The sequence below is a fragment of the Centropristis striata genome, chromosome 4, assembly GCF_030273125.1.
Source record: "Centropristis striata isolate RG_2023a ecotype Rhode Island chromosome 4, C.striata_1.0, whole genome shotgun sequence".
Taxonomy (NCBI): Eukaryota; Metazoa; Chordata; class Actinopteri; order Perciformes; family Serranidae; genus Centropristis; species Centropristis striata.
Genome location: NC_081520.1, coordinates 9,936,881 through 9,955,445, shown reverse-complemented (window position 1 = coordinate 9,955,445; position 18,565 = coordinate 9,936,881). Strand labels below are relative to the sequence as shown.

The 18,565-nt window shown below is 39.6% G+C and overlaps 1 protein-coding gene across 2 annotated transcripts in view; it reads left to right on the top strand.

Moving 5' to 3' along the window:
- Window positions 1–2,477: 2,477 nt before the first annotated feature.
- The window catches only part of zgc:77784 (uncharacterized protein LOC402947 homolog), a 58,267-nt gene continuing 42,179 nt past the window's right edge, over window positions 2,478–18,565 (top strand). For both annotated transcript variants that reach the window (XM_059331746.1, XM_059331745.1), the window contains exons 1-2: window positions 2,478–3,165; window positions 14,326–14,652. In XM_059331746.1, coding sequence (XP_059187729.1) covers window positions 3,117–3,165; window positions 14,326–14,652 — 376 coding nt within the window. In that variant the 5' untranslated portion in view covers window positions 2,478–3,116. The remainder of the gene's footprint in view (window positions 3,166–14,325; window positions 14,653–18,565) is intronic.

The window sequence follows — 18,565 nt, the reverse complement described above, 5'->3', positions numbered from 1 at the left end:
AAAAAAAAAAAAAAGATGTTAAAATCTCATTTAAAAGGCATCAAAACTTGGCAATGCAACCCAAACACGACTCTTCCTGCATTAAAGCAGACAAGCAGAGCCATAAATAGAGGATCCACTGATGACTTCTATCAGCTTTTTTAGTTGAAGTTAAATGAGACCACCATCCCCATCTGACACCTCCAAGACTCCGGCCACTCTCCTGTTAAGATGCCTCTATTTTATGCCCGTTTAGCCTTTGTGGCCCTTAATAAGCTACACACTTCCACCAAAGCTGAGATTGAAGCCATTGTGGGGCCCCTCTTTGTGTCACGCCTCGCAACAGACATCTGGACTCCTCTTCTGTTGCCCAATTTCCAGTCCCATTCAAGTGGGACAAAGGAGAGCAGGCGTCCGACCGTCCAAAAGTCGCTCTCCATCATGTTAGGCTCTCGCAGCCTGACATGGAGACAATGAGGAGGAGGGAGAAGAAGCAACGGCACCGAGGAACCGGTCTGGTCTGTGCTGGAGGAGGGGCAGTGAGAGAAACAGAGATCATACCCCCAAGGGAGCCGTGTTTGTCCACAGGAGGAGGAGGACAGAGGCCAGGCACCAGAGGCTCCAGCCAGGGCCAGATTGTGGAGGGAGAAGGGAGTGTGAAACAACAGCTGCTTTATAAATCAGAGAGAGTGGATGCTGAACAGCAGCACTTCAATGATCTGGAGTGGTGAGGACGTCTGTTAGCATGCACGCTCTCCATCAGCAGCAGCACTGATGGTGACAATAATGGCTGTGAATTCAAGTTTATTTTAATCCTGCACATGATCAGATATTTCCCTCAGAAGGATTTACAGAGACTGGAAACTTTACAGGCAAATCTAAGCGGATCCCAAAGGCACATTATGAGGAATAAACAAAATGTTTTCATTCATTTATTGCTTATTTTATACCAGGAATGTTCATATAACACAACAATCACTAGTGTTGAAAGAGTTACTAGGGCATGAAATACACAAGATGTGTTTTTGGTAAAGATAACTAAAACACAACATGAGTAAAGATCTTGTTAAGGCAGTGACTAAGAAGAAATACATAGAACTATCACATTGGCTTGACACTGTTAAAGAGAGATATGAGGAAAGTCTCATTGGCCTTCCTTTCCTCGTGTAAATACATTCAGCCCCTTGAATGGAGTTATAGTATAGCTGCCATAAGTGGAAGTGCTTCAGATAGAAAAAGCCCCATGCATAAGTGCAGTTCATTTACTGTGATGTAACTATATGACATCCAGGATTCCCTTATTTGATTTCGACTTCCAACCTTAACATCAACCTGAAAACCCAGCTAACATGCCCCCCAGAATTTGACCTCTAACCCAGTGCTTCCAAACCTTTTTTGGCTTGTGACCACTTTAAATAAAACAACATAAATTTATGAGCCCTCGTAACCATTTACGGCCTTAGTTCTGAGGCTAAACAGCATTCAAACTATTTTAAGTAAAGCGAAAGGCATACCATGCAGGAATCACTGCTTACGAAGTGAAAGCAAACCCCAGGTTCACTCTCTTTTTGGAATGATTCATCTGCTTGGTGTTTTTCTTTGTTATATTTATGTTTTCGGTGATTTGTCTACCAATTTTGTAACTTTTTAACCCAAGGGTGACACCAGGAAATGTCACCAAACACAGCAAAGTGAAAATATAGGCAGAGGGCATGGTCACTGCAGATGAAAACACCACCATGCACTTCTAGTGCATCATAATTGATGATTGAGAGGGATTGCTCTTGCTGTTGTATTTAAACCCTGCATTGCATATGTTTAAAAGATATTATTAATTATTTACAATATATAAATGCAATTAGTGTAAAGTCAGAGAACAAAATATTTTGTGGTAGATAAAAATAAAAAATATAAAAAATGACCCTTCTTGGTACACCCCACCACATTTACCCTAAATCCAAGGCTGATTTGAACACAAATGTGTAATAAAATAATAAACCCAACCTTATTTATTAGGACTTTAAAGGACTTTCTTCTTAGTTTTTGTGTGTGTGGCAAGACAAGCCTGAAATCCAATTTCCCAGCCCTAATGAATAAAATCTATTTATTCATGATCTAAAACTTTACCCAAATCCAAGGCTGATTTGAACATATAATAAAAAATATGTGATAAAATAATTAACACAACCCCATTTATAAGGACTCATTTAAATTACTTTTTTCTTATTTATTTATTTATTTCTTGCAAGACTGTAGCCTAAAATCCAATTTCCCAATCCCAGCCCTAATGAATAAAATCTATTTATTCATGATCTAAAACTTTACCCAAATCCAAGGCTCACATTTACGCTGGCAACGTCAATAATGACGCTAACCCAAAAAAAAACCCCTCTCCTTTTAGAAGTCTGATCTCATTTCACTGTCTTGTGAGGACTTTTTTGGTGTCTCACAGCTCGAGATTAGACACACATGCACACACACACGCGCGCACACACACGCAGGGCGCAGATGTCGCCTCTGTCTCTTTAAAACACTGACTCCTGGAGGTTGGCGAGGATTTGTTGCGGATAGCAGGGAGTGCGGAGCTCAGCTCGGCATGTGCAGCGCTTCATTTTCGCTCAAACTGACGCCGCAACCTGCAACTGCTCCGGACCAGAGCAGACAGAGAGAGGGATTATTTTATTTATGACCGGGCTAAATATAGTTAAATCTCTTCTTCTTTTTTTGTTTTCAGCAGCAGCAGCAGGACATCTTGGAAAGAAGTCGCTGTGTGTATGTGTGTGAATGTGTGTATGTGTGTGTGTATGTGTGTGACCATGCGGGGATGAAGAAGTGCTGCTGCTGAGTTTTGTTATTAGGTTTCTCCGGGGCGGTGCTGCTGCTGCCGCTGCTGATCCTGCTGCTGTCATGGCTTTCTGGGAGTGACATGAAAGTTTTTTTTCGGGATGATTTTACTCGCTTGATATATTCCAGCTGAGGCTCAAGCTCCTGAAACCGGTCCAGTTTCACTTGCTTTTAGTGTTGTTGTTTTTTAAATAAGAAAAAAACTGGGTGTTTGTATTTTTGACTGGAGGTTTCAATTAAATTGATAATTTGAGTGGACTGTCGAGAGGCTGCAGACTCGGGAGAGTGTGGAGATGAACTTTGGAAATTTACTTCTTGTGACATTCATCACCATCGCATCAGGTAAGATATTAAAATATCTACGCATAACTGTCTTTTAAAGGTCCACACACACACACACACACACACACACACACACACACACACACACTCAGCCCATATGGCGTGACTGCCTCATCGTGCATTTGTCTTGTTTTCTGTCCCTCCAGATGCATGAATGTGTTGAACTGGATTTTAAACACAGACAGCTGCACATCCTCCATGCAAAAAAAGGAATTGTGAATTGAAAATATCATGCATGCATTAATTTATAATTAAGTACCACTACCACCATGGAGATGCACATTTTCTCAGTGTCCTCCCCCCTGAGCACTGTGGTGGTCACACAGGGAGTCCATTAGGCAGCATGGAGGTCAAAAAGAAGCTCCACTGTAGTCAAAGTGAAACCATTTAACTGTCACTTTTACTTCAGCTGTGAGCACATAAACTCTCAGGGACAGTGTCATAGTCTGACAAGCCCCCGCCCCCCAAAAATGGTTTTGAGGCTGCTCACATATTATTATAAAAATGCTTTTAAAAGCTCATTTTGATTACCTTTGAGAAAGAGATTATATTTTTTAACCATTGCTCTAATAACAGATTACATTTCTGAGCCTTAATCCAAACCCCAAATAAAAGCAGGGCTCAGGAAAACAATTCATGAGAGTGCAGATGTTTTTTTTATTATTCATTCACAGAGTAATTGATGCAACTTTTGATCGAGTATGAAAAGTCTGAATGGCATGTTTCAATTTCTTCATTTCAACTGCACTTAACTCAGTTGATATGACATGAAATTAAACTCATAAATCTTCACAGCTCCAACTGATGCTGTAATTTTGAAACCACCATTAATGATATATGAGAGTTTTACAAATCTGAAAACAATATATCAGCTGATATTAATTTATTTCTACAAACAACAAGTTACACAACATTTTGTATTACATCATGTATCACTTGTATTACATTTTGTGTCCTTGTATAGTTTCTGACCACTGGTAGCACTATGGAGCAATGTTTTTACAAGAGGGTAACTATTTTGTTTGTATTGTACATGCAGATGGTAGCACGTGGCTTCGTCCATGCTATGCTGCTAATTTAGAGCTGGTAGCATAGACTGTACATAAAGACGGACGACATAACAGCCCCAAAAGTGAAGCCGAAATATATTGATCGCCCCCTGGTGGCTGGCTGCAGTATTCTATATAAACTCCGCCCTCTGTCCGCGGATGGGACATGAGCTGAACCGAAAAATCATAGTAAATACAAAGTACACCAAAGATGGTTTCTGTTATTTTAGGTAGTTCTCTCTTATTTGGTAATGCTATATAAAAAAAAGCGTGTGTGATGTCATGATTGACAGTTGTAGGTGTTAGAGTCAGGCGGGTGTAATCGCTACTGCACAGACTCTGGCTTCAAATGAAGACACCAGGGCAAGATGGCAGCGCCCGTATCCATTATATTTTGGCTTCGTTTCACATAAAAGGGTGGAAGCATGTCCTACATCTTTATATAACCAGGCTTGGTTGGTAGCATCACCACTCCAGCAAAGATGGTACAGAACAAGACTGAGCATCAATACAGGATTTAAAAATATTTTTCAGATGTCTACAAGGAAGGAAACACACTCAGCGTGTTTATTAGGCCTAAAGAATACACATAGTGGGTCTGGGAGAGAAACACTGAATGTTAAACTTTTGCTGTGGTTGTTTTGATAACAGTTTGCAATGCTGGGGCAGAGATGCATGCTCAAAAGAAAAAGCCCTCATTTCTGGTTGGAAGGATAAACACACCTTCTTGTAGCCCTTTATAGGACACTCATTGAAATACTTATGTACGACGACTCAATCAAGTGTTATTGGAGGATATTACAAGACTTTTACTTTTTTTAAAAACTTTTTTTCAAAATGTTTCATTTTTATGTTGCAAATCAAGGTCAATCAAGTTATTTTTATATTATTATTATACTGATTGGTCAGATGCCATGGTGTCACTATCTGTGACGCAGCATGAACTTCGCTGATTAGCTGGAAGACCATGTGGTTCTACGACCTCACAGAGAGGCATTGGGACCCATTTGGATGTCAATGACAACCTCTTTGAAAAAGGTGGTCGAAGAATTTTTTTGCATGGTCAAAGAAATCCGTCATGGGTGGAAAAATATTTTGATGCAAAGTATCAAAATGACAAAATCGCCTCCAGCTGTTGCACTAGTCCATATTTCGATGTGATGAACAGGATGTGCAACTACATGTAAATGGGAATATTAGTCTAATATTAATTTTTATTAGCCTTGCAAACAGCTTCTTAGGAGTTATGCCTTTTTTTGGAAAACAGGCAAAAAACAGAAATTGTTGTGCAATATTATGTACATACAAAAAAATTCTGCCTGCCGCAGCTGAAAGATGCTAAAAGTTTTTCATAGAGTTCTTTGTGAAATGTTTACTATGTTTAATGTAGTCACATGATTTATATATATATATATATATACATACATATAATTTTATGATTATAGAAAGTGCCCATACAAAAAAAAAAAAAAAAAATTGAATTAAATGATGCATGATCCATCCTTTATATAAACATAATTGATAAACTGCGGCTTTAAAGAATCTTGACTTTTTTGAAAAATTAACTTTTTCATCTTCTCTTGTGGACAAACTGTGATGTTTCTTTGTTAAATACCTCAAACATATCTTTGGCATTTCAATACTGCAGTTAGTTGCCAACTTATTGGCTGACATATACTCTCTTACCATTATATCTGAAATAAGCTGCCCTGGCCAATTCATCAGTCCAGTTCTCTTTTACATCACCTTCAATGATTTCAATGATATACTGTAATTTCACTATGAATCCTGAGCTGTGTGACTCCACTTTCTACTCGCTCTGCTTCATTATAATAAACTGGTGCCACCTCTCAACATTAAAGGCACTTTTCAACACCCACGCCATCTGCCTACATCCATTAATGTAGAGTGGGTATTTTCTCTCATTCCCACCTCTATTACACTGCACATACCCACAGGGTGATGGGTATTTTCATAAAAATACTTGAGAGAAGAGGATTCAAACAGGCTTCATGACCTCTGTGGGAGCTGTGTTAAGACAAATGCGGCACTAGTGGATTTTATTCTGTTGTTTTTATATAAAAGTAATAAGGAATATGAGAGTTATAGAGTTTTTTTTGTTTGTCTCCAACCATTAACTCTGCTGGTGTAAAGATGGGCTGTGGGGGTTTTTGATTGTGTTTTTTTCTCAATCTTCTGTGTGATTGTGAGCTAAAACAACAACAGTCAGAGTCACAAATTGTGTTCGATTCCAAACCGCAGCTCTCTCTCTTTCTCTCTCACACACAAACAGAACCTCAATTAAGACGCCATCAGTGTCGACCCGTACGCATCTGATTGAATTGTCAGTTATCTCAAACTGTTTTCTGGCTCGGCTTGTTGGCTTGCGTGCCGTGGAACTAATCGATGCTAAACAACCCTTAGCTGGTGATTTGTGTCCACTCTGTCCTCCTGCTCATTACTTCGTGACAAATATGGCTAAAGCCCCTCTTGATGAAGACGACCAGTGGATGATGAAACCACCATGCCTCATGCTTGAGTCATGTTGCCGGATGTTGATGATGCCCCACTTCTCGTACAGTCGCTGATGACATTATTTAGAGATTAAATTACGGCCAAGGCAGACAGTTGGCAAACAAAGGCTCAAAAAGCAGAGGCTGCTGCCAGAAGAAAATCAAACCTGACTCCTCTGCTTTGAAATTTAGTTGCTGTGGCACGTTATCGCCCTCCCGCAGAGATTACTTGGCAATGACACAAAAACTCCTTGAATGTTTTTGGCCTTTTTAAGTATGTAAATGAATTGAAATTGAAAAAGACACAAGTAAATCTCAGCAGACAGCCACCAGCCCCACAGACAAGCTGCCAGCCTTCTCCTCCCGTCTCACTTTAACTTGTAAAGTTAGTCTCAGAGCAGTCTGCCTATAGACAGTTGTGTTTTTCACCAGATATCAAGCAGAGAGTTCAGACAGGTCCAGCTTCTTGTATGCATTTCGCTCCGAGCCTGGCTGTCGCTAAAAGGCACCGAGATCTGAAGCAAAGCAGAGACGTGCCCTCTGCAGCTTTGTTGTTTTCACACATTAGCGTGACAGCAGTACACTTCCGCCCCTGGGGAGGATGCAAGGTTAATATTTCGCAATACTAATTAATGAAAGCGCCCCTAGTTATGTCGTGCCACAGCTAGGAGCCAAGAAACGCCAAATATAGCCTGAATCAACAGGGTTTTTTCGAGACAGGATCTTGATCATCCCCCCGGCTCTTCCTCCGATAACTATGTGTGTTAGATGAGGCAGAAATGTAGGAGACGCCGTGAGCAAACATGTGGGCGTGTGTCTGAGTTTGCAATTAGGACCAATGCAATAGCTTGTCTGTCAGAGCTGCGTGTGGCACTAATGTGCATCATTTGCTTTCTCTGGATTTTCTCATTTGCTTTGCAGATAAATGAAGAAATTCTCAGAGATCAGGCGCAATCATGACAATTACTACATCTAATCATCGTTACACACATGATCAGATCACAATGAGTCAGGTCATATAAAGTTCATATTGACAAACAGCACAGCATACATGCAGCACAGTACATGAGCTATAGGCTGTCACCCAGGAAGAAGACACATATAAGAGAATGCTTCCTGGTATGTGTACAAATTAAGGTGGCTATAGTTGATATTTGTATTAAAAGAAAATAGAGTTGCTTCTGGTGATGAAACTACAAAGAGTTATCACCCAAATCTGCCACTCCCCTGCAGCTTTATGGACCTTTATAGTGAGTTAAGCTCTTTGTTAAGCTTTCTAACCATAAATTTACTGCTGTCCCTTACTCTCTATGCTCTCATAGTGCCTTTTTCACAGGAAGCTGCTGTCAGTAAAAATATCTAAAACCCACCTGTAGTACCAAACAGCAGACACACAATTAGCGACTAGCTGGTGAACAAAGTGGAGCATTTATCAGCTAAACACAACTCCAAATAAATGTTATTTTGGCTTTGTAACTGCTGGATGTGGAAATGAGTAACTGTCAATTAGACAATGCCTTTTTTTAAAATTCATGTTTTGGACAACATCCCAACTGGAATCAGGGTTTTACAGCATCTTGCCTGTTTAACGTAATGTCTGCAGTCTGTAGATAATGAAAAATCAAATCAATTACACAAGCTCACGGGGCAGGTTTCCCACAAGTGTTTTAAACCCCACAAGATAGCTGATATTAACCTACAGAGTCTCCATTGGCTGACACAATGCACAAGCATGGACTTTAAGGATACTACGGGGACACGATGGACAGCAGCGATCATCTACTGGCAGCCCTCAGAATAATAGCCTAATGAATTCAGAAAATGTGGGTATTTGCTCTGTATTTAGCATAATCACAATTACATTTCTGTAATCAGTTTTTAACCATCACTCCTTGGAGGAAGTCCAAGACCATTTTCTAGTTAAGTATCTAGTTCTCTTTATAGAATTCCCATGCTTATAGGGGTCTGTTGACACTGATATAGGCAAAGAGAAATAGCATTAATTTAGTAAGAAAGTGAAAATATCAAACAAGGATAGGCTAACTAGGCATAAATACATTATATTTTCTGTATAAGTCAAGCGCCCACAGTGTCTGCTTAGTAAAAGTCTGGACAAATCCAATTGATGACCCTGATCTACTACAATAATGACAGTTAGGCAGGGTAAATAAAACCAAACCAAACTAGAAGGGCACTACAGAAACTAAATGCCTCCATCAAGGCCATGCCTTATATCAGACAATGTTAATAAAAGTGAAAAAAACTTGGAGTACCTGTCCTGTAACTTGGATCTGTACCAACAGTAAATGGGTTCTCCCTTTGCCCATGTTACACCTTCTCATCAAATTTCAGGAAAATCAGTTTTCATAACTGAAAAAAAAGCTCCTTTGGGGAGTTAAGTAATCTCGCCAAATATAATATTTCTAAGGCGTTCAGAATGTACAACAGTTACTTATATTTTGTATTTAAAATGAGTAATCCTGTTACTCCTCAACCCGGGAGGTGAAGAGGTGGGGTTCATACACATTAAAAGGTCTTTACATTGGAAGAAGAAAATAAAAAGTCCAGTGAATGCATCCTCCCCAAATTTGCATTACTTAACACATGCACATTTTCTCTTTCCAGCTAAACACCTGGCATAGCAAGGAAATTCACTCCAACCTAAGCTAATAGTAACTCAAGATCACTAAAGTTCTTAAGTCATGGCTTTTTAAACAGTTGTGTACAAAAACATCACACATTTTTAGTATATTTCGCAATATTTTACTAAAGAAACAATTAATACAGTGTTTATTTTTGTAGTTTTTATAAGACATGGGTACTTATTCATTTGCTGTATGGAGGAAAACTTTAAATTGAAGTGTTTCATTTAGCTAGATAAAAAGGTGAAGCTTCAATTTCAACATATGTAAGATGGATAGAGCTGTTGGTTCACATTTACCATGCTTCTCCCTGAAAAGCTCATCTGTTTCTGGCCCTGATGCATTCTTCTGTAAACAGGAGGGCCTTGAGAGTGCACAGAGAGCGATAACCTTGCTTGAGACCCTGCACATTCTCATTCACAAAACCCAATCCTTACTGGCTGACAGCCGAAGGTTGACTGCTATTCACTCATATGGATTATCTCGATTCTCCCTGCACGCTGAATGTCTACGAGGTTCATAGAAGTTAAGATGTGTTTTCGATTCCTCCTTTCTGACATGGCTCCGGTTCAAACATGTGTTTCTTTTCTGGGTTGTTGAGCTGATATCTCCTGTTGTTTCAAATACACCTAGCTGTATTTGTTCATTGTGAAACAGTTTTATTTGTTGCTGACAAAACACTTAAAGCAGTCACACATGACCACAATGTCTTGTTCTCACGTCTCCAAAATAACACTTTGATAAAGTTCAATATACAGCGAATTGGAAATATTCTCCCACTGTACTTTACGTCTATATCAATCAAAGCTTCGGATTTTCGTGAATCGTAACAACAGCTTAAATGAACTGGAGCAGCAATTTTGTGAAACATTTGTTCCTGTTTATGTGATTTGTTCTGAAATTCGACATCAGTAGCCGATGTCCTCCTACTTCTACTTGTTCATCTCTTGTAAACATGAAAGTCATTTCACACCAGAATGCCCCAGATTAATATTTTTCACACAAATCAAGTCACACTCTTAAATTCCCATATGTGCTTGGATATCTCTGAGGACCCGCTTCCGGCTCTAATGGGCCGTGTTTATGATCTGACTAAAAACATACCTTCACAGAGGTCCCCATTATCGGCCGTGACGTTTATTTTTCCATGTCACAAAAGGAGGCTGACAGACTTTTTTTTTTTTTTTTTTTCAAAAGGTGCTTTCAACCACTGCACCGCAATCTTCCTGTCATGAAGCAAATGCTACTGTGAAAATATTCTTTCTCACAAAGAAAATGCGTAGCTGTCGGGCTCAAGGTGGCTCAGACTTTTCTCTGATTGCACACTTGTCACATGAGCCCGAAGCTGTTTGCTATTCTTTTTTTTTTTAAACAATACAATACTTTTTTCTCTGTAATACATGCAGCTGCGTCGATGCTGTTGCCTGATAGCTGTTGTAAGTACCCATTAACCGTCATTAATAGTGTCGAATTTATTAGTGAAATCAGTCTTTTAAATTCTCAGCTGGTCTGTTTCTGCACAGCTGGGAGCATTAAAATGTCTTTTGGCATTTTTTGAAAAGCATCTCTTGTCTCATTCGAATATACCAAATATAATGAATACACAAGAAAGTGTCATGGTGACATTGGTGCCATTCAAAACCAACCAGAACGTCACAGTGTGTGCTGACACACACAGCACAAGGGCAGCTGGAAAGAACATTGCAAAACAGAGAGCCTTGACTCAGCCTTGATACTAAAAGAAGCACAATTGCCCATTGTTAATAGCAAGTAATGTTAATGGTGAATTGATGTTTTTATTAAGTGGTTGGAATGATTAGGTAACCACTGAGTTTAGTCTGTTATTCTGTGAGTAAATTTAATTTAATTTGTTGGTATCAAAAAGAGCCCTAAAATTAAGGGAGCATAAAAAGGAACTTATCAAGGAGTTTATTAACTGTTTGAAACAATAAAGATGGCAGTTTAAAAGCATTTGAAGTTGAAAGTAAAGCAGATGTCTCATGAGAGTGTTTTATAGGATTATAAAGTCATAATTAAAGATAAAATGCTCTAATACAAATCTACAGATGGTTGTATACTCCATTAGTTGAGCTTTAATTATTCAGGAATTGTCATCAAAATATGAAATCAACACAAACAAACACACTCATTAAAACGATCACATATATTATTAAAAATATAAACTCGTAAATCTTTAAAGTCCCTCAGAGGGATGAGTGTTGTTTGTTATATTGAAGCTGCACTGACAATGTTTTCATCCTAACTATGGATGTCGGACGTGCAGTTGCAGTGATGAATCAAGTTTTTGCCAAATTTCCACTTCATGGTTCTGCTCGACTCGATCTGATTCACTTTTGGTTCCAGGTACTCTCCTCGATATTGTTTTCCCTGCATATAGCACACCCCTCAATGTAGATGGGATTCTCAGCTGATCGTGATTGCAACGTCACAGGAAACTGAGTGAGTCTGGAACTTCTCACTTCATTTCAGAGGTGCTATCAATGGGCGCAGACCAAAAAGCTTCTGGATGAATCTACAACTAATCAGAACAACTACACATGTTTGATATGTGTGTAGTACCAACCAGTGGTGGAAGAAGTATTCAGATCCTTACTTAGGTAAAAGTACTAATACCACACTTTGAAATGATTCCACTACAAGTAAAAGTCCTGCATTCAAAACTTACTGAAGTAAAAGTACAAAAGTATCAGCATCAAAATGTACTGTAAGTATTAAAAGTAAAAGTACTTGTTATGCAGCATGATCCCACTCAGATTGTTAAATATATTCCAAATATATCATTGGATTATTATTTTTGGTGCATTTATGTAAGCATCATTTTATTGTTGTCCAGGTAGGATACATTTTAATTACTGAGTATACTTTTATGTGGTTGAATTTACATATCGCATAAAAGGTACAATATTTTATATGATCAAGTTACACATGTGGAAATACTCAAATAAAGCACCTCAAAATTGTACTGAAGTACAGTGTTTGAGTAAATGTACTTAGTTACATTCCACCACTGGTACCAACAATTGTTGTTTATGATTTTTTTATTTTTTTATTTGAGCTATAATTTGAGAGCAGACAGCCATTTTTGTAAAGTTAAAGAGGCAGTCCACAGAATTTACTCATGAATATCAGTGTACTTGGCCTGACTTTTGTGGATTTTGCGGAGGTTTGAGAAAATAACCCTGATGATGTCATAGTGATGTCATGACGGTTACCTTACATGAATCATGGAAGTTTTAGGATCCAGTGTTTGTTGTCCATCGGCTTTTCTACCAGATGTTTTGGACTTTGCTGCATGGATTTATACATAAACTTCATGTAAACGCAGCATTACGCTGCTGGATGTAATCTTCTACTGGGTCAACTCTTCAGTATTTGTTTTTGTGATAGAATCCAGTTATGATAGAAGAGCGAGAGTTCAGAGTGATGTAACTGTGTTACATGAGCTGGGATTTGAAACCGTCAGCGAACCCTTTGCATGCTTTTTAAAAAACATGGTTCACGACCGGGACATTACTCAGCTGGAGCTGCTGATTCAAATTCAGAATACATTTTCTGTGGACAAACACAGTCAGATGTGTCAATATGTACTCGTCACAGATACAGATGTACTAGAATATTATGCACAGGAAGGTGCATTACAATATCTTAAAGGATTAGGCCTAGCATGAAATTATTTACACTTGTTCTCTTTTTGTAAACAAAGTGTATGGGTGTGTTTTTATCGGGAGTGACTGGAGGTGCTATGACACATTTTAATGGCTCGATTAGTATTCATCCACATGCTGCATTAGTGTTTTGAGCTGTCCTGGTTTGTGACCCCGGGGTGTTGAGCTGAGTGCGCTCAGATCGCTCTTTAGATGTTTACTTCAGGTTTGTGCCATGATGGCGACTCCTGCTCTGCGTGGATCAAATCAGTTCATGAAAAAGACATAAATCTGCTTACAGCTGAAAAGTGAGGGTTTATCCTGAAGCCTCAGATTTAAATATAATGTAACAGAAGCATGTGCAACAACATGTGTGTCATTAGGTTACTCCTGACTGCTCCTCTCCAATGATAATGGAGGATTTTCATGCAGTCTAGAAAGATTATGTGCTGAAAATAATGCTTCAGACAGAGCTGCACAATAATCAGTGGCACAGTGACCATTTCATTTTCTTTCTTTTTTTTTCAGACCGAGGGAGAGACCATCTGTTCCTAAGAGCAGCGGCATTTTGAATTATTCATTTTTTTAACTGTAACACACTGTTAGAGACATTTGGTCTTCTTCTAAAAGCTTACCTTAGGATTTGAGCAGCGTGCCTTTCCCTCACCGCCAAGAGAAGATAGTAATGGATCCCCAGAGAGAAGAATATGGAAGTTATCTATACCTCACAGACTATATCTCTCAACTGGGGTCTTTCTCCCCTTAAATGCATAGATCTGCTTGTCTTTTTCCCAGCTTTCCACCAACTATCATCTCCACCTCTGCAACAGTACTGATTGACACAGAGATTGGCCATTACCATATCACATGGCTGATTGAATCCTCTGTACAGACGGTGACTTCTTTGAAAATCCTCTGCTATAAATATATATATAAAGATCTTCCACTTACGGCAATATGGAGCTGCTGTGTCGTGCTATTTTCAGAATGTTGCAAGAACAAATGGATATGAAATGAAGTGATCTGAAAGGCACGGGTTGTTGTTGGAAAAAACATGATGTCTTCCCTTGAAATCAGAGTTGACCTTCAAAGAGAGATTACCCATGATTTGCTGCTTCGCTGCACACACATTTATTCAACACACAACCAGCGTGTTTGTCCAGCAACCCTCTGAAGAAAGATATTTGTGCCTTTGCCACTGTCTGTCCTGTTACAAAGACATCTTAGGTTTTCATGAATGCTAGGTGGTCCTGGTGGATAGATAACATCTGCCCTCATCTCCACTTCACAGGGTCCCGGGCACGGTTTGAAGACAGCGCACCTCGGATTGTGGAGGACCCCTCGGATTTGATCGTCTCCAAGGGGGAGCCTGCCACCCTCAACTGCAAGGCAGAGGGCAGACCCGCTCCTAATATAGAGTGGTATAAGGATGGCGAGCGCGTGGAGACGGACAAAGATGACCCCCGTTCTCACCGCATGCTCCTGCCCAGCGGCTCCCTCTTCTTCCTGCGCATCGTACACGGACGCAGGAGCAAACCAGACGAGGGCGTCTACACCTGTGTGGCCCGCAACTACCTGGGAGAGGCCATTAGCCGCAATGCTTCACTGGACGTCGCCAGTAAGCCTTTACATTATTGATCATAGTCCAAAAAGTGTGTATGTGTGCACGTTGTTTTACACGTTGTGTTGGTGTGTGTGCGTGCTGAGTGTACAGATGCTTTGCAGTTGTGTCCCAGATCTTTTTACAGCCGTCTGGCAGCTTTATGGGGGTCCACTGGAGAGTTGGCCATGCTTAAGAATAATGATATGAAACAACCAGACTGTGGGAAGCAAATCCTAAAAAGATTGTGGTGTGGGTAGAGATAATTATTGTTTCTAATTTTAGGACACGGGCAATAATTTTGTCTTTGTATTTACAGCTTGAGAGGAGTACAGTGAATTTAAACATCTTTAGGGCATTTGAGCTATTTAATTACTAGTTTAGCAAATAATTAAGTATATAACTATACATGGGGAACATACATATAGCTAGAGACCATCTTGCAATGTGATCACATCAGCTACAATGCCAAATTGTTGCATATGGTACAATGGAACACGTTCATTCAACAGGCCAAATTGCCTCGCAGGGTTAAATTTATTTACCTATAAACTTACATCAGCATTGACATATACAGTCATTGAAAAAAATATTAGACCGCCCTTGTTTTCTTCATTGCATTTGTTCATGTTAATGCCTGGTACAACTAAAGGTACATTTGTTTGGACAACTATAATGATAAATACAAAAATAGCTCATAAGAGTTTAATTTTTAGAGCTGATATCTAGACATTTTCCATGGTTTTCTTGATAATGATTTTGGTTATTATCAAGAAAACCATGTAACATGTCTAGATATCAGCTCTAAAATTAAACTCTTATGAGCTATTTTTCGTTGTTATCATTATAGTTATCCAAACAAATGTACCTTTAGTTGCACCAGGCATTAACATGAACAATAAATTGAAGAAAACAAGGGTGGTCTAATAATTTTTTCTATGACTGTATATGTGCATACGGCAACATTCTCAGGTTTATTTGTTTGGTAAATTGGTAACTTTCTGACAAAATCAAATGAGATTATATGGAGTAGACAGCACACATGTTTATTTGTGTGTGTTTTTGTTTCCTCTTCTAGACCTTTCTGACCCAAACACAGACTCACAAGGTGACATTTTGCCTTATGTCTTAGAGTGGACAAAAATGATGGGGGCTGCCTTCATTTTGATCTCAGCTACAGACCTGTAAAGTTTCATGACTACAATTTTGTGACACTATTTTATTGACAAAATCTGTCCGAAAACAGATAAACACCTGACAAGAATACTCACAATCTCCTCTCTGGTAGTTTCTGCTACAGAGGGTGTCTCCAGGACCAAATTTTGCCGTATTGACACACACAGACTCACAGGATGAAAACAATACTATGATATGTTTAGTTCAATTATTAAGAAACATTTTAATAATTTCTTATTAGTTGCCTATTTTGGTGTTAGAGGATCTTTTTTTTCCTTTAGGTGGGTCTATTTTCACATTTTTGTCCACTATAAGTATTAATCATGACAGACTTTAACGTAGGAATGCACCAATCAGATACATCTGACATAACAGCAGACCTTCACTACACCAGTCTAGGCTAATCTCTGCATAAAGAGGCTATTTAAATCATAAAAATGATGTCAATGGATTTGTGTAGACATGTTTAAATATAGGAAATGATACTGGTATTGGATGAGTTTACAGTTGAAAAAAAATGTAATTTAGGTACCAGAATCAGTAATCAGGAGAGAAAAAGTTGGTCTGCTCACCACAAATTTAACAAAGACTGTCAAGATCCACATCAATCTGTAAAGGAGCGTGAGCCTCCTACAGCATTCAAAATACTTCTGTTTAACAGAAGAAAACATCACCTCAAAGACTTGACTTTGTGTCGTCGGTAATGCTGTGCAGCTCACTCCAACAGCTGCAGGGGACTACTTTTTGTGTTTACTGTCGGTCAGACTCAATGACAAGCGTTTGAGGTGATTTCTGTTAAACTGAAGTGTTTTGAAAAGCTGTAGGAGGCTTGTGTTTCTTGTTCTGATCTGTGTTTCTTTCCTCCCAAAGTCTGAATTCCCCAAATCTTTACAATGGAGGTGGTGGATAACATGTTATCACGACTAATGGACAAAAATAAGAGGTTAACAACCAGGTTGACAAATAACTGAATTTCCCATTTGATTGTGTCGACCTGCCTGGCCTCCATATCCTCACAACAGTGCAATGCAACTTTAAACCTTCTAAAATGTCAGAAAATAATGAAAAAAATCCAAGATGATGTATTCTAATGTATAATTTTGTCTGATCAGTAGTTTTAAAACCAAAGATATTCAGTGAAATGTCAAACAACAGCAGGAAATCATCACATCTTTTTGCTTGATTGCGTCTACAGAAAATAAACTATCACTGGTCAGTTGCATTGAGAACACAACTGTTGTTGCTGACCTGTGAAGACCTTTTCCACAGCAGCCAGATTGCGATCACGTCACCTGCAAGTCCTCTCTGTGTGCACCAACATCATCATGCATGTGAGCACGCATGTCTCGCTTTCTTTGTATGTTGCCTGCTGCTGCTGTACAGCAGGGGAGTGTGAGCTTTCTCCTATCTTGGGGAAAGTGCACTGAAGTAAAAAGCTCCCACTAGGAGCCGTGTCTATTATTTTGCCTCCTCGGTCCAGGACACGTGCCATTGTCTTCTCTTCCTCCTAATTGTGCCAGTGTGGCTCGGCCCTGGGCTGAACCGCAGCTTCTCTTTGGCGTGAGGAAATGGATTAGTCAGTGGGTTGATTAGGGGAAGGAGCATAACAGATTAGCAAGGTCGAACCGTCCTCGTGAAAAAAACACAAAATAGCAATTTGAGCACAGTCTTATCGTCCACCATATTGAGGCTTCCTTACTGGCTAGTGTGTGTGTGTGTACGTTCATGTGTGTACCCATGGATGGCTGACTTCATCTGTAGCATCCAAAAATAGGGACTCAGAAAGACTGTACACGAGCAGCCGCGACTAATGCAAATATCCAAGCTGAGGGAAGATATGATGCGTATGCTGTTGTCTTTATAATGGTTGATAATGAAATTTAGCGGAGTGAGCAGCTGGAGATTATTGTACAGTCATATCGGTAAAGGGAGGATTCACCTGCAGGCACTGAGTGACTAACAGTATTAATAAGTGCCTGTTTTTGCTCCTAATCTCACTGCCTCAAGCGAGAGAGGGCATATGCTAAGACAGCATGGTGGTGGTCTTAGTCTCCCCCCTCCCCTCTGTGTGAGCTTGTGCTGACTGTGGGGTAAATAGTGACCCAATTAGCTCTGGCAGGGAGGTAGGGGGGAGTCTGCAGTGTTAATGAGAGGCCAGTTTTTAAGCTGGTGGTCTTGAAGAAATGTGTGTGTGTTGGTGTGTGAGAGGCAGCAGTCTGAGGGACAACAGGTGGAAGCAAGAAGAGCTTAAAACTCCCACTGAGCAGTAATTAATACGGATGCATCTGTTGGACTCTTAGTACGGGATTGAGAGCAGGACTGCTGACACTAACCTGGTTTTAACCACGTTAATTACACATTAATGTCCAGTGAATGATGCATGATGCATTGTGCTGCATGACTAAGACTTTTCTCTGCAGTGCACTTACAGATCTGCACGTCGCTCACGCAATGTATGTCTTAGCTGCAGGATAATAACTTTACTGTGAGCTGGCATCTGCAAGAGTTAGGAACTGGAATTGCTTCTTTGGAGATTCACGTCTTTGCAAAGCTGTGCAAAAAAGGGTGTTATGGGTAATTGTAGATTGTAGAGGCTTGCAGAGGAGCCAATGCACCCATCTCTCAAATCTGAACAAAGCACAGTGCAGACCTTTATCTCAAGCAAGCTGTTTCGTTGATCCAACATCATGTCAAGAAGTTTTCTATTTATATTCTTGCAGGATTTGGGCGTACATTTAAGCAATGCCACAAGTGA